The 17,430-nt window shown below is 36.7% G+C and overlaps 1 protein-coding gene across 1 annotated transcript; it reads left to right on the top strand.

Moving 5' to 3' along the window:
• Window positions 1-162: 162 nt before the first annotated feature.
• On the top strand, window positions 163-14,693 carry LOC121868283 (elongation factor Tu, mitochondrial-like). Its single transcript, XM_042368717.1, has 9 exons — window positions 163-254; window positions 2,110-2,313; window positions 3,736-3,902; window positions 4,188-4,328; window positions 5,690-5,834; window positions 7,617-7,730; window positions 10,198-10,403; window positions 11,523-11,719; window positions 13,001-14,693. Exons 1-9 carry the CDS (start codon window positions 215-217, stop codon window positions 13,188-13,190), a joined length of 1,404 nt encoding a protein of 467 aa, XP_042224651.1. The 5' UTR covers window positions 163-214; the 3' UTR covers window positions 13,191-14,693.
• The last annotated feature ends 2,737 nt before the right edge of the window (window positions 14,694-17,430 follow it).

Genomic DNA, 17,430 nt, shown 5'->3' with positions numbered 1-17,430 from the left:
AGTACCTCACTGTTTGATAGCTGCCTACTACCCACTACCGCTGTACCATAAAAAATGCGTATCATAAAATATGTTTTTTAAAAGCTACAGTACAAACTTAAAATGCTTTATTTAACAAATGTAAGGTAAGAAAGTTTAAAGGTAGTGTAGCAGTAATGTTCGTGGTAAATTTTAACATTGAATATTTAGCCCGCCTCGCAGACGACGCCTCAACATGGCAGCGTGTAGAGTGTTCCTCACCTTGTCTTCTTCTCGTGAGTTAAATTATCATGGACTAGTAGACCAGTACAAATAGTAACTAGGCTGAGGATAAATGGTGTACTTATCTGAAACTTGAGAATAAAAAATAAACCATGAGTGGAATCTTCTTAAATTGTGAGGCTAATGTTTTTGTCACCGGCATAAATATACTTGTGTAGTTTTATGTTTTTAGTGGACATAACAGTTCTAAGTGGGTCGACTGTAAACAAACATACGACATGCGGTGGCAGATTTTTCAGATGAGCATTTTTGGTAAATAATTAATTCAACATTACCTCCAAAATAATGACTATCAAAGAATGTCAAAAGGTAACGTAACGTATATCTAAAGTCCAAATGGCAAATATTAACATTCTATAGTAACTGGTGGGGACGTTAGAACAGATCTTAACTGTAGTAAGTAATAAATATGATACAAATTTTAAGTATTTTTTATTTTAGTTTTTCTTCATCTTTGATCTTAAATTGGTATTTTTGTGTTTACACATTCCACATTCCTACCACTAATCTATTATCATATTCTAATAAGACGTCTAATTATAAGATTATTTTCATCTATTACATTACCATCACAAATGTATAATAACGGAGATAGCATATCCAAAATTTTCTCTATTTTCTTCCATTAATCTTCCGCCATTGTCGCCTACCTCACCTCTCACACTGCTTGTCTCCTGCGTGTCTCCTTCATAAATCATCACGCACATGTGTTCCCGTACACGTCACGCGACCAATCGAAAGCGTTTTCTGTTTTTGCAACCAATTAATATGATTTATGGTTTAATTCGCTGTATTTTTGGCCCAATCAAAATCGATTTTTATTTTGGGTCTCATATTTCCAAATTCAAATTCATTTCCCACCATGGAAGTCTGCGATGGGTGTCACTTCATATGGAGCTGATTGCGAGTTTTGGGGAAAAACGAAGAAACTATAGCATTTTTTTGATCGCATGGTGTTCTTCCAACCTCAGTAAAGTGTTCTAGGTGTAAGACTGAATGTAAATATCGCAAAGACCAACATATGTGGCGTTGTGTAAGAATCTCAGAATCCAACAACGAACAAGAACCAGCCCAATAAGGTAAGAAATAGGTGATTCCATCATATGGTGAGAGTCAGTTAGGTTAGGTTTGGTTTTTGTTTTTCTAATGTGTTTTGGTTTATTTTTTATTCGCTTCGCCATTATTTTTTCTTCGAAAAACGTCTCACGAAAAAAAATTGATAAAAAAAACCCGGCCAATTTCCGACTGAAATGAAGGTCATATTCGGTCTAAACACACACAAATACACTAGAAAAATATATTTTTGACTTTCTAACAGAGTGGGAGGTGGAAGTGCAAATTTACCCTTAAATTACCTATATTGGGCAGAGTATGAAGGATAAGGGATATTGTGGGGTAAAACACGGTGAAAAACTGATCATATGACACTAAAATGATGTCTCTGTGCACTTTGTACATGAAATAAATTATTTACCATTAATCTTCCTCCATAAACTCTGCCAATTTGGCGTGTGTTTTTGTCTGCCCTGTTTGTTTACAATTGACCCACTCGGTCCGAGTGTATTCCCATGTTCACAGAATAAGTAAAATTATGCCATGATGCTTCAAAAAAGTTGCTTCCATCGGTACCAGATATCAAAATAAGTACCTTTTGTTTAACATAGCAGGGGGTTTGCATTAGGTAAAGTTAAGGTAGGTTTCTTTGTTTGGTTAGGTTAGGTATTAGTAAATGTCGCCTCTTTTAAAATACTTATTTTAATGGTAAGAACATTTTGTGAAAAAAAATCCATAAACTTTTTCTGGTGGTAACGGTGTTTTCTTACATTACCCTAATTTCATTCTTTTCAGGTTTCTCACAGAGTCTGCAGGCTAATTATTGCCGGAATGGGAGCCTTGCCAGTCTAGCCATATCACGAGTTTTTCCAGCCTTTGTTCAGACCCGCAACTATGCTGAGAAGAGGATATACCAACGAGATAAGCCTCACTGCAACATTGGTACTATTGGGCACGTTGATCATGGGAAAACAACACTAACAGCTGCTATTACTAAAGGTAGAGTCTTTCTTGGTTTTTATTGAGCTAACGTGAAAAATATATAAATTCGGCCATGCTTATTATATTATATAACACGAGTTTCAGCATCATTTAGTCATTTAAATTTGATTCATCAGCCAATATGTGTGTAATAAAACACCAGCTTGACCTTACTTGAGGCTTTAATGAGCAGAAAATCACACAGTTCCTGTGAAAGAGCATACTCGTTAACAGAGTTACATTGTTATGTGAATAACAAGCAAATAAGTACAAAGTAATTGTCATTTCTATACACAAACCTTTTTTATAGTATTCCTTAATAAGTGCTAGTTATGTTTAGATTCTAAGGGTCAGTCATGAGTCGGAATAACCACTGGACCAAGAACCACGAGTATAAAAAAGACAGGGGATCCTTTAGTGTAAACCTATAAATTTTCCATAGAATACATAGTCATTTGTAGCTAGAAAATAACTAAATATTACCACAATGTGATAAGATGGTAAAGACAAGGAATTACCTATGACATGATGTACAGTGAGAGGATAAAGTATCTTCCCATGGTTTTGAAGTACATTGGAGAAAGGTTGAGCCATTCGACACACACTTGTGGAGCCTATAGACAGTTGCCAGAGCTGTGGAACCTTGGAAAGGGGTCGCCAGTGACACCATTCACTGTGTTAGGTAGTCAGGTTTCATTATACTTCAGCCAAAGCTGGGAAGATAATTCAGTCTCTCACTGCATTGGTTTAATGATTTTTTGTGTAGCGACTTATCCGTGGTCTTGAAATTGAACTCGTGCCATTCACATTTTTTATGTATTTTATCAGATTATTTTTGTAAAAAAATTCAAGTCCTAGTACAGGGTAATTGGGAACTTGGATGTTAATCGATTTGCGGATCGTATTCCAGGGTAATGGTTAGCAAGTGCAGTTGGCGAGTTATCCGGTCTTCTCGGACTATTCCTTGACACTGGGTCGTGCAACTCGTTAACTTAGGGTGTGGTTGTTGTGTTGGCGACAGCTTCTACACCTTAAACAAATTCATGCCTAGGTGGCCCTTGGGCTGGCCATCCTCGTTACATGAGGGGCAACCATTATTATTTATTAGTATGCTTATAAACAAATGTTGGGTAACTTCAAATTGTATGATGTAGTGAATATGTTTCCAAGTTAGATACAGCCATTTTAAGTCATTGAATACATCAATGAAGTATTTTGGTGTTTTGCTCCTGTATAACTGACATGTATGGGACATTTATTATATGGTAGGGAAGTCATTTCATTAGGTTTGGGTGGTACTGTACGTACTCGACTGGAGCTCAGACTAATGTGTCTCTAAAATACCATATATCTTTAGTCCTCTGATCAGGTGTTTCTTTAGTCATAGGAAAAAAAACCCAGTTGGATAACAATCCCTAAGTAACTTCTTTTCATTTACAGTTCTTGCAGGTAAGGAGTTAGCTAAAGCAAAACGTTATGATGAAATTGACAATGCCCCACAGGAGAAAGCCCGAGGAATCACCATCAATGTTGCTCACATTGAATACAACACAGAAAACAGACATTATGGTCACACAGACTGCCCAGGACATGCTGATTACATCAAAGTAAGACTTATGGATATACACAGGGATATATGACTCATGACATTACTGTACATGATATCTATTTTTGTTATTTAGAGTAAGCTTGATGGAAAACAAATTATGAAATGTTATTTTTATAATATATCATTCATTGTGTAAGAGGTACTGTACTGGTATAGCTGCAGATAATCACATATTCCTCAAGGGTCAGCTTCATTAAATGCTGAAGACCATATGAACACATTAATATTAACCATAAACACTCTCAGCTGCTTTGCTCAATGATAATTTTTCTTCACTAAACAGAACATGATCATTGGCACATCACAGATGGATGGAGCAATCCTTGTTGTGGCAGCCACTGATGGTGTGATGCCCCAAACCAGGGAACATCTTGTTCTTGCCAAGCAAATTGGTATTGAACACATTGTTGTATTTATAAATAAGGTTAGCAACCATGTGAAATTATTCATCTTTTAGCTGGTTACATTGCTGTACATGTATTGTAGAATGTGACTGGTACTGTAGAAAACATATGACACTGCTAAGAACTGATTGAGAGATAGTGAAGGGAATGTTTGAATATGTGTGTGTATTGCCTCTTGATTCTGGCCACCCTGTATTATAGTGGGAATATTCTTGAAATAATATGGAGGAGTTTGGAGTTGGTAAATACATGATGGGAAGTTGTGAATTTATGATGTATGTGGATGATATAAATTTGATCAAGAATTTACTTCTGGGAAATATTCCATTATCATTGAAATACATATCATTTATAGCTTTAAGGATAAAATAAAAAGGATTTTGTCAGGGTTGTCTCGTTTAATCATTACTGTTTATCTCATGTATTTGAACAAAATTGATTAACCTCTTGTGTACAATAACATAACCATAAGTACAGAGTCATCATACATAAGGGAATAGGTAATAGTGCTCAAGAGTGTTAGCCCCTTGTGTATGTGGTCCTCTCTCTGCTGAGTAAAATTGTCTGGAGTTAGCCAAATAAAATATTAACAGTGGCATTCCTGAAGTGAAGGGAGAAAGATATTACAGTATATTCAAGGGATTAAGTTATTTTCTTTATGTGGTTAAGAAATGGAGAATGAGTGCAATTAAGAAGCATTGGAAGTTAAAATTTATTCTTTTTGAAGATCTTGATTAATGAGGTTATTTGTGTGAAGTTATGGGACTAGACATAGAAAGACCTTATGTGAGGTGGACAATAATAAAAAGAATTCTGGCACAAGTAATATTACATTTATTCTGTACCTTATTATAAGAGGTTTACATAAACACATTTAGAGCTTGGGAGTACTGTACATACTCGTATATCAGACCAACAACTTGTTTGGTGAACATTATGTTCTTAATGTTCAGTGAGTAAAGTTTATATACATACTCCACCACCTTGAATAGAAGTACAAGTCTAACAGTACTTGTAGATATATTTCTTAGAAATGTGAATTAGCATAGATCATTGGGGGCTATGGTAATATATAGTCATTGTTTGTGATAAAGAGCATGTTTTTGTGGTAATATTTATGGATAAAGTGTAGTTCATTTTTCATTCAGAGGGGAAAACAATGTGGGGATAGAAAGAGGGAAGTTAGTGACAGTGAGGGTGTATGATCAAAGTGGACCTTTTCTATTTAGTAATGTTATAGGGGAGTTGTAATATAGCTTCATTAAAATTATTAGCTTTATCAAATATGTGTGTTTGGGAATTGTAAGGAAACTTTAGTGCCATTGGAATAATATAGGGGAATTTTGATTGATGTTACTGTTAATAATATTATCTTTGTTAGCTTGATGCTGCGGACGAGGAAATGGTGGAGTTGGTGGAAATGGAAGTACGTGAACTTATGACGGAGATGGGTTATGATGGTGACAATGCTCCATTGGTGAAAGGATCTGCTTTAGCAGCCATAGAAGAGAGAAATGAGGAAATAGGTATGTTTGAAGGTTGTTGTACCTGTTGAGACCTACATTGCTTACCTTTAATTTAACCTAATTGATATTTTATGTGTTTTTTGGATTAGGTAGAACTTTATCTTATGCACAGCTACTTAAACTTGCAAATGCATATCCCCCTCTTCAATCAAGTTGCAATATTTCCTATATAATCATCCCCCATACATTTAATGTAATTCTTAACAAAAACATTGCAATTCCAAATGTTTCTCTTAACTGAAATTGAGGGGAGCACTCCAAGATTCTGAGTTTTCATTGGCTGGCTGATTCCACCATTTTGAAGAGACATCGAATGAGAACCCCGGGATTAAAAAAACAAAAAACAAACTAGTTTTGTGTGTGAGTTGCCCAGGAGAGAACACCATTAGTACATTTGTATTTTTTATAATGATCTTTAATAGTCATGAGCACAAAAGTAATTGGTGGATGTTTATCCTGGTAATTTAAGCATTTTAGTGATGAAATAAGAGCAATGTAATGTCAAGCTTATACAGTCTCTCCTCGACTTACGACGGGGTTCCGGACCGACGACCAGGTCGTAAGTTGAAAATGTGAAAATAATAATAGATAGAAATTCTAAAATGAAATATGGTACAGTAAAAGTAATCAATAATGAAAAATGAATAAAGTGTTACTGTGCACTTACCTTTAATGACGTCAGCTGAATGCACACGGGGCTTCAATAATTTTTTAATTAAACCTGGAGACGACATTAATTGGATGAAGCAGAGGAGGAGACAGGGTTGGGTCGGTCATCAATTTTGCTTTCTTCAGATAGGCTAACATGGTGTACACCACGAGGCAGCCCAGCCCACACTGTCATGCGGGACGGAAACGTTTCGGTACTAGAAAATGTGAAAAATATTTTATACGACTACGGCGGTCGTACGTCCGGGTTGTCGTAAGTCGAGGATTACCTGTATTAAAAAAGACCGACAAGGTCTTGCCAGGCCCAACATCCCCTCCTCTGAGATGTGATAGCTTGCGACATTGGGGTTTAACATCTTCAGGTCATAAGGGTTGACACAATAGTGTTGTCAATGTTAGTGTCTTAAGTTAGCCTGTCAAGTCATACATAATATGGTAGTTCCAGCATGTCAATTCTGCAAAAAAGTATTATGCTTTGTGAAACGATTTAAAAGATGTTCAGTATTTTGTTATGGTTGTGTTGAGAGGCTCATTTCTATAAGTCTCGGAAGTCATCCCCCTTCAATTACAACAAATCTACGCCTGTGTTGAAGAGGGTATAGTGATGGAGAATTACAGGGTTTAGGAAGTGTTTCAACTTAAGGATATATGAATGATACAAATTGAAATGTCACTTTTTTTGTTCATTTTCTTTTTTTATTCTCAGGTCCTTGACTATGGTGTTTCGAGCACTAGTGAATTCTTTAGAAGAATTTGTGCTTTTCAGAAGCAAAACACCAGCTATTATTATAATTACTCTCCATTTGAGTAATTTATGTCTCGTGTAGTCACAAATGAATCATGTACTGTATTGGTAAATATTAATGCAGGACAGACTATTAATACATAGCACTTCATGCCACAGTTATGTAGCTGCCCTGTTAAACCCATTATCATTCTGTTTGTTAATTACCTCTGCATAAAACCCTAGTGTGACAATCTGTCCGTTAAGTACTGTATTATTCATTATGAAGTTATTGTTTTCAAAGTGCCTTTTATGTGCTGTTAGGTAATGGAATGATTAATTTCCAATGATAATTGTATATTTTATTTAAATTCAGAATGTTTTGACAGGAACTAAGGCCATTGAAGAACTTATGAAAATAGTTGACGAACATATACCAACTCCTGTGAGAGAGTTGGATAAGCCCTTCTTACTGCCCGTGGAAAGTGTCTACTCTATTGCAGGTTTGTTAATGCTATATGCAAGTAACAATTTGTTGTTATATTTTTTTTATAAACTGTAGAGAACTTCTTTAAATAAGAGAGCAGGTGATGGTGTTAAAAAATAATAATACAGTACTACTGATGTGATAAATATGTGAGATTTATGAAAATAATTTTATTGATACATCAGCTTCTCCCCATATATAACCCAGAGGCCTCCTGTTGTACAGCAAGGCAACTTGTAATGATCCCCCTTTATACACAATCTAGGCATATTTCTGTTAATTTCTTCATTGAGACTTGTGTCTTTATTCATGTATTGTTGTGGTCTTCAGTGTACAGTATTACTGTTCTTGAAGATTTCAAGTACTGTTATATGAGACAACAATTTGCTTTTCTCTTTTTAAAATATTTTGTCAGTTCTGCCCTTTTTCTCCCCTTATGGTAAAAATATATACAGTACCAGTGTCTCTTTTTAGAAATCTGTCTTTGGAACTGGAGGCAAAAATATCATGTAATTTTAAGATTTAAGTGATTGAGTGAAAAAGAAAATTTGTGGTAATGTTATAGGAAGATAAAGCAGAGTTGCAATAATTTGCAGGTAAGGTACCAAAAGACATGAAGTATCAAATCATGAATTATAGTTCAATTAATTTAAATGGAAATAAATAGTTTGGTTCGAGAGGCCAAAAATATGTATGCATTAACTACAGTTAGTCCCCAACTTCCGACGGGGTTAGGGACTGATGACCAGGTTGTTAGTCAAGTTGGTTGTAAGTCGAAAATGCGAAAATAATACATAGGAAATCTAAAATGGGTGTCTCTTTTTCTTCTCAGCATCACGAGAACTCTCACTTTTACGCTTGCCAGCCATTTTAAAGGGAATTACAAAAATTTTTTTTGTCAGTACACAGCGCGATCACTAACGTCGAGACTCGAAAATACGTAATTTAGAAAAAAATTGTACGACTGCGGCTGTCATATGTCCGGGTGGTCGTAAGTCGAGGAGCACTTGTATTTCAAAACTGCTTTAATGAACACTAAATACTTTGCATACACTGCCCCCTTGTTTAATGCAGGTTTCAATACTTATTCGCTCGAACATAGTTATTTATTAGTATCCGGTATCGCTTAACATAGACTAAGATTCACTCGAACATAGGTTCAGCTTGGCTAACACAGGAAAATTTGGTCGAATGTGGTCAGTTAGAAAACATTTTGCATAGGCCAGTGGTTGAATCCATTACAGTCCATGGGTAATATCCCCAGCGGTCGAATCCATTATAGTCTGTGGGTAAAGTCCCTAGTGAGCCAGTGGTCGAGTCCATTAACAATCCATAGGTAACATCCCCAGCGGGCCAGCGGTCGAATCCATTACAGTCTGTGGGTAGCGTCCCCATGCTACCCAACACCTTGTGGGCTCAGAGTTTAACTAGTGCTCGTTCCTGCCACAACCAAAACCTTCGTTTGGATTAACTTAAATTTTTTACCTGCTTTTGTCACCATGGCTCTACCTAAACATTTTCAAAGTGCTCCACTGACTAGGGACACTCCAGCAGAGAAGAATAAGACCATTATCCTGTTTGATTTAGACATTCTTAAGACTAGAGAGAGGACATTCCACCACTTCCACTTGTTGGAGTGGTTTGTCTGTGAATGAGTCGATCAAGACGAATTCTTAGAAGATTAGAGCAGTAATTTTGGGTAGATAAATATAACTTTCTTCATATAAACTTGTCTTTGTGCATCAGCGAGATATAGCGGGAGTTATGAAACTTCTTTTTTTTTCAACTCATAATTCCGGTGAGATAAAGCACGCTTAAATGGACAGTACTTTACCTCTCATTAGGCTTACAACAAATTTCTTAAAACAAGTACTCTACATTATTTTAACCCATTTCTTAAAACCCTCAAGTATCTGTGTTAAAGATAATACAGACTCTACATAAAAAAGTTCACGTAATTGAGTGTAGGTAGCGAGATGCAGCACACTGATACGATACATGAAGGCAGGACTTGTGCTGCGAGACACCCATGCACACACATTAAACCACATTTACGAACACACAAACCGTCCGGACTTGATGCTGGATTTTCTGAACATTTCAAAATATTTTTAGTGAATAGAATGGTTGTCCGGACCACCTCAGAGAGTCCGAAAAAAGTGAAGTCTGGTTTATAAAGCTTTTACTGTATATTTTTATATTATATTTTCTTTATTTCTAAGTAACATTAGAGCATTGAAATGGTATGCTGTATTATATTTCCTTTATATCCAGGTCACTTTAGGGCATTGAAATGATTTCCACAACTTTTATGCTTTTTATGTAAATAAAAACTATGGCAGCTGTCACTCGACTGCAAATTATGAATATTTGACTGAAAACAAATAATAGCAGCAGCCGCAAATTTAAGCATGTGAATTTGTATTTAATGAACTATCGTGACTCCACTTTAGCTACTTTGACAGCAATATAGTTCTTTCCAGGTCGTGGTACTGTTGTTGGTGGCCGGCTTGAGCGTGGCACAATAAAGAAAGGGATGGACGGTGAATTTATTGGTTTTGGGAAGAAAATCAAGAGCACCATCACTGGTATTGAAATGTTCCATAAAACCCTGGAAGAGGCTCATGCTGGGGATCAAATGGCAGCTCTCGTACGAGGCCTTAAAAGGGACGATGTTACAAAAGGCATGGTTAGTTCCCTTGAATATTTTTTCTTTGTTGTCTCTGAATAATTGGTGTATATCTAATATCACAGTTGATTTTATTTTATATTGAGACTAAGAGGAATCAAATTGAAAATGGTATGGTTACTTTTTTTAGATTCTGTTGCAGTTATCTTTGAATGTGTATCTTAAATATCATAAAATTACACGATGATTCTTTCCTTTAGTATTTTGTCCTGTTTAACCCACTTTTATTCTTGACTGATGAGGATTGATGTTACACTTGGTACAGGTATGGCTAATTCTTTGTTTAGAGTTGATTATGGCAGGATGTTGCAAGCGGGTACAGTACTGATTGTTTTACTTATGTTATACCCACATCAGTACTTGAGTTCTTTCATAAATGTTAAAAACTTTGCTGTACTGTCTTAACCACTTAAAGTTTGGAGGTTGGTAAAGGCTGAAGTGTTTTGGAAAGATGTGTGGTCAGTTCTGAAATCCACATGGGAAGAGGGTGTCATATATATAAAGATGAATTTATGTAGCTGTGATTTTTTGGGGAGAGAGTGTTGCTAATTCTAGGTTGTGTGAGGTATTGGAGTCACCAGATGAGTATTTGGTCCTTGTTGTGAAAGGGGATTGTCAGAAGCAGCACACACCTATTACAGCTGTGAAAATGAATTCAGGACAAAAAATGAAGGGGGATGTGTTTGTATATTTACTCTTGATATGGTGACCACCCAGTATTATGGCAGGAAAGGGCTTAAGAGGAGTAAACAATATGTATGGTATTGTCTTGGTTTCAAACAAGTGATGAAACATTAATTTTGATAACCAAACCATCATCCTCTTGATTCATTGCCTTATTAGTTGAAGGTTTGAAAAATTATCAGTGGATGAAAAATATGAGGAAGGTTGTACATCCAGCACCCCAAACTATTCCTAGAAGGGACAAGATCTTACGGTTTTTAGGATTGGGACATATAATAACCAAAAGTGGCTGATACAAAGAATTTAGAACCACCCACCCACACTCATGCACTAGCCCACCTCTTCTTAAAAAAGATACTGGTTAATATAGTCTTTGTACTGACTGTGATAAATTCCTTTTCTAGAAACTTAAATTTATTTTATGCTTCTTGGCAGGTTTTGGCTAAACCAGGAAGCGTTAAAGCTCACGACAACATTGAAGGGCAGGTGTATGTTCTGACAAAGGATGAAGGTGGCAGATCCAAGCCTTTTACATCATATCTTCAGATGTTGGTATACAGCAAAACTTGGCGATCATCTGCTCAGGTCATCGTTGTTGATAAAGAGATGGTGATGCCAGGAGAAGATGCTAAGTATGTTTAAAGATTTTTTTTATTAATGAAAAAATAAATAAAAATAAATAAATTTCATACATTGTTGTGCCCCACAATATTGTCAAACTTTGATTCGATATGAAGGAGGCGCTGCTTGCTCTTAAACCATGACAAGATGGAGTGACGGATGTCTTACTTCAGGGACAAAGTTGGCTCTCCATCTCGGCCTGGGTGCAGGATTTACTTTGGGCCTCATGGAGTACGAGTTTAAAATATTGTCAGCTGCTCTCTCTAATGATTAAAATTGAAATGAAAGAGTTTTTGAAATTCATATAGACATTTACTGGTAGCAAATATATAATTTATTGAAAATTTCACCAAGAGAATGAAGGACTTGCAGGAATATATGTACTATGCCAAGATAATGGGATAGGGATCAAGAAGATTAGAGAAACGGGATCAAAGATAGTGGACGATAGCAATAGTTTGAAGTATGTATTGTGTTTGAGACTTGGCAAAATGTTAAGTAACAGTGTGGTAATGGATACTTTAGGCAAAAATCATGAATGTGGTGTTTGGCTGCCCCAACATTATTTCTATTCATTTTCACTTTTGAAATTTCTTGAAAACCTGTTTCCAGGAACTTTTAAAGACTTAACAGATGAAAGTTATACATCTTAATAGGATGAGGATAATGCAACAGATTAAGGAGGTTTTTAATTTGTGGCAACCTGGCAGTGGTTTTTCTGTGAGGGCCCTGTGCTCTAAGGAAGAGTAATTATAGAATCTAGTCTCATTAAACATACCGAATCCGTCAACATGAATTTGAGTGATGGCATGTACAAATTGGATAATTTTTTCATAAAGATGATTTGCAACCAGGTAAAGGGGTTGGGTAACTACAGTATTTAATGAATTGAATATGGTGGACATCTGCTGTCCCTAGGAACTTGATCTCACTCTCCTTTACTGTACCCTCCCCTGAAGATGTGAATTACAAGGTAAGATTGAGGAGGCTTCAGCCTAGTCGATCCAATAAATTTGATCTCTCATATGAATGAACAAAGCATTGGACTCCTGGCCCGTCCTAACACTAATTTTATGCTGTTTAACTTTAGTTAAAAGATCTTTGCCCATTTGGCCTAAGTAGAACATATTGCATTCCTTGCAAGGAACCTTGTAAATGCATCCTCCTGCATTGCTGGGGGAGTTCGTAATTAACATTTGTTTTATAGTGCAAGAACTGCTAAACATTACATTTACATTCCAGATTTTCAGTTGCAGAGGAACTTTTGATTGATTATTTACTTTTTTGTATAGGCTCAGAATACGCTTGATGAAACCCATGGTTGCGGAGAAAGGTCAGCGATTTACTCTCCGTGAAGGAAGTGTCACAATTGGAACTGGTGTCATAACAACCATCAACAAGGACATGACTGAAGACGAAAAATTGGAGGTCCAGGAGGGCAAAAAATACAGAGAGAAGAAGCTTAAAGCTCAGAATAAGTAATACAGCTGTACTAAGTAACAGTGGTGGTTATCAGTGCATTAACTACACTTATCCAAGACAAGTTTCACTTGAAGTGTAATCAATTTCCACTCAATTTGTTGGGAGCACTTTAAACCATAGTATTGTATACACCTCCAGACCTTGAACCGGGTAAGTCCATCGAAGCTGAGAGTTTTTACTTTATTTATGGTAATTTATTGCAGTATTTGGAATTTTATTCTTAGTTACTGATGATAAAGCGGAGAATTAATTTTTTTTTTTTGGTATTGCGTATTTCTATTTTGGTGAGGCTTGTCTGGGATTTTCACATTATTTTATTTAAAATAAAAAAGAAAGCTATTCAAGAACAAATGACTGGAAGTGCTGATACGAATGATGGGTAAATACAAGGTTCTGGACTTTGCATTATTGTATTATATAGAATAAAACAAATACTGTAGTGTACATTATATATTCTATGAATGTAGAATTTGGGAATAATTTGAATTCAATTTTGAATTTATTTGAATTAGAGGCTATGACAGCAATGGTGATAGTGTTGAAGATAACATGAGGGGTAAAATAATATCTTTCTATATATATTCATGCATACAATTGTTTACGTACTTTTACGTAGGGTGGTCAGACAGGTGCTAGTCTGATTCAAGCCTTCAGCAGATGCACCTGAGAGTTTACTCATTTATTGTTGATTGAACAAGGGGTGTATTAACACTTTTTTCTCTATCCAGTATGGTATTTCTCCTTCATCCCATTAAGTAAGAAATGGATTGTGGTTGAAACATCTGATGATTTGTATGAAGAATTTTATCTCATTGTCCCTCTGGTACTTATGTTGTTTTTGGAGAAGTCTGCATCTTTTGACTATTTAATTTCAATGTGAATACAGCATAGGAGATCTGATCAATAGATAAATCTGCCAATACCAGTTTCACAAGGTTATTGTGATTGTTTCTGTACTACTCAGTCTTTTCTCAGTATAATCCTCCTGTACACTGATACACATACTTCATCTTGCTACAAGCTGTCTTATACCTATGCAGTGTAGCTTAGATTTCTTAGGAATAGTGTCACCAGCTTATGACTGCTTCTTATTTAAAACTCCTTTGTGAATAATGTAATGTGGAGTGGCAAGGTGAAACAAGTGCATTAATGTACAGGTGGATCATGTAGGTAAATGGCCTCAAGTTTGTGCAGAAACTATCGTAAGAAATGTGTACTTAATTGTTTTTATTTCTTAACGGATCCTTAAGATTGTGAAGTGTTTATATTTACCTCACATGGAGGATGTGTTGATTCAGCCTCTTGATAGTTACACTTATTACAGAAATTGTATTTGTTTGGATGTTTCCAGATCTAAAGTTTATGGGGTTAAGTTTGATATTTAGTTAATAATGGTGATACTGATATTGTGGTTCATTCATGTTTTATTGTATAATAATTAGGTGATAGTCATATTGTTTTATTCATTGTAGTAATTTTGTAAATAAAACTCTTTTTACATAACCAAAGTTTTTTTTACTATTAACTTTGGTTGCTTGTTCCTCTTAAATTGGAGGACAAGAAGTGGATAGATACACGAGGAGAGGTTTTGTCACCCCATTGCTATCATTGGGGATAAAGAAATGCATAATATTTTTTGTGTGTTTGATCTCTTGAGCATTATTAATCAAATGTATAGTAGTGGATTTTAACCAAATTTGGTGTGTAGATAGGTCACACAAGATCTCAGGAAATCTATAATCAAATGTCATAAATGCGACCCATTGGGTTCTGTTCTGGCATGACCATATATAAGTACATCATACACTTCCTTACAATTTGCGGGTTTTTAATTTGTGCTTTTAAAGTTGATGGCATGTTCCAGGCCCATGACGAGGAGCGCATGAGTTTTGTGGTGTCCCGTAAGGCATGTCTGTTGTCCCAGCCAGCTGGCCTCCGCATCCACTAGGTCTCAGTCCGGGATAAACACTCGCCTGTCTTGTGCGTGTGCTTCACTGCTGTGTTAAGAACTGTGCTCCTCGTGCTTGTGATGGCTCCCAAGCGCCCTCAACCTTCTTCATCCAGCCATGGGAAGATGCCCAAACAAGCTAAGAGGGAAAAGGTCATGACCCTCGTGGAAAAGATACAACTGCTGGACATATTTACGAGTGGCCAAAGTTTTGCCGTGTGTGGCCGGGAGTATGGCATTAATGAGTCGACTGTCCATTACATCAAGAAGAAAGAGAGAGAGATTCATAATGCCATTGTCCTGAGTGCCCCTTCTTCTGCCAAGGTAGCCACTAATGTGAGGGATAGATACAGCTATGGTGAAGATGGAAAAAGCCCTTAACATCTGGATTGAGGACCTTAACCGACGCCACTTCCTTCTTAGCCAGAAATTTATCTGTGATTCCATACAGTACTCTTAATTTTCTGGTCACTGCCACCTGACGCCCTGGACAGTATGTAGTTTGTTTAGGTAGCTGGCAGAGCGAGCCAGGCATTGAGTTGGGTTTTTCATTGAGTCAATCGAGAGTGGGAGGAAGGGTGAAACATCAATCCTGACTTAACTAATTTATTTCTCAACCAAAACGTACAGCATCTAGTCACCCTTCAAAAATGGTTGGCCTTCATTAAAATAACTACTATTACTATCCTCATTCTTCATAACAACCCTTGACCTCCTTACCTCAGTCATTCCTTCTTACCGTAACCCAATACATCATCAGATGGCACCACATGTTATATTATAGCACCACATCTCAGGTACCCCTCACACCTACAAGTATGGCAATCCTCGGTATTCTTCTGGTACACATACCAGTTACCTCGCTCGGTAGATGGGATACTTCCCAGGTAATCATACCAGTACTGGTTCCACGCCTGGTATCCTTAGGTCGCTCCACGTGGCGACCGCGAAATTTCTCAAAACCCCAGTCATGTTCTCCTATCATGGGTGGTGGTATGTAGTGTATCCACAGATTCACAGCGGAGGTGGCATAAGGGCCATAAGCAGTACACACCACATCCGGTGGGATCCTCGACAGGAGCTGCCATGCACAGGCCAACCGGCCTATTGCAGACTCCTTAGTTCTTATGTTCTCACAGTGAAGCAGCAGAGGTTGTTAGGCCTACACTCTGGGTGCGCACCTGTTTTGGTGAGAAGGTGGGCGTCACTGAGGGCGATGCCTTGCGTCTCACTGACGTAGGCCTACAGTTTCCAATCTTTTAATATTCACTGACATTCTTTTGGTTCTCACATACAGTGGGGTATGCTATAACGAATCTGATTGGTTCTAGAACCTTGTTCGTTATAGCATTCGTTCGTTATAGGATTAATCCGTTCCAGGCCCCCAAATACAACCGCTTAACACTGAAAAATATAATATAAAATTGTAAAAATTTTAAAAAAGTGCATAAATATGCATCTAAACCCCTGAAATAAAGAATATCATTAATTCTTGTAATAAAAAAACAATAAATTAGTATAAAAAAAAAAAAATTATTATTTTTTAAATAATGTTCGTTGTAGGAGTTTCGTTCGTTATAGCATTCTCAATTTTATAGGTAAAACCGTTCGTTATAGGACTATTCGTAGTAGGATCCGTTCGTTATAGCATACCCCACTGTATACATTTTCCTATCTATTGTGACTTTGTTTTATAATTATATATATCTTAATTCCAAATTACATACTAAAGTAAGGGTCTGGTTTGCTAGTTCCTGGGAACATTCATTGGGTTATAACAATAACTCGGCACCGTAGCCCGGAGCAGCCTAGGTGCCAACCTGAACCTACTTTTACTTTATCCTCTTCACCAAATGATCGGCTCGTTAGCTGCTTGGGCGATCGGTCACGTCTCTGTTACACACTACTGGCAAGTTTTCTTGGCGTGGGTATACCCACTTCACTTCAATTTGTATTTAGGGATCCTCCCCTCACACGTTGAACACATTCATAAGATCCTCTGATCATTGCACTGTTCGTGGTTGTTCGTCACATGGGTTAACGAGGTGTATGAAGCTCACACCGAGGTATACAAGATCTGTTTGAAGCATAGTTAAATAAATGGATCCCTTCCATTTCTTGATATACTTATCATTAGAAATGGTCATAACTATAAATTTAAGGTGTAAAGAAAGCCTACACAGGTAGAGTTTCACACATTTATTATCGAGTCTCCTGGAATCTACCGAAATGTATTTTTTTCTGCTATGTTTTTGAGATGTTTGCGTACTTGCGAAGCTGAATTTATTGATG

The sequence above is a fragment of the Homarus americanus genome, unplaced genomic scaffold (assembly GCF_018991925.1).
Source record: "Homarus americanus isolate GMGI-L3 unplaced genomic scaffold, GMGI_Hamer_2.0 scaffold19318, whole genome shotgun sequence".
Classification (NCBI taxonomy): Eukaryota; Metazoa; Arthropoda; class Malacostraca; order Decapoda; family Nephropidae; genus Homarus; species Homarus americanus.
Note: the sequence above shows the minus strand (reverse complement) of the source record. Positions and strands in the feature narration are given on the sequence as shown.

What these genes read in the sequence shown, in the direction of transcription:
- LOC121868283 (XM_042368717.1), top strand. Translation starts at nt 215, where the DNA reads ATGGCAGCGTGTAGAGTGTTCCTCACCTTGTCTTCTTCTC. An exon ending in CCTCACCTTGTCTTCTTCTC is followed by an intron (nt 255 to 2,109) that starts GTGAGTTAAATT and finishes CATTCTTTTCAG; the next exon opens with GTTTCTCACAGAGTCTGCAG. An exon ending in AACAGCTGCTATTACTAAAG is followed by an intron (nt 2,314 to 3,735) that starts GTAGAGTCTTTC and finishes TTTCATTTACAG; the next exon opens with TTCTTGCAGGTAAGGAGTTA.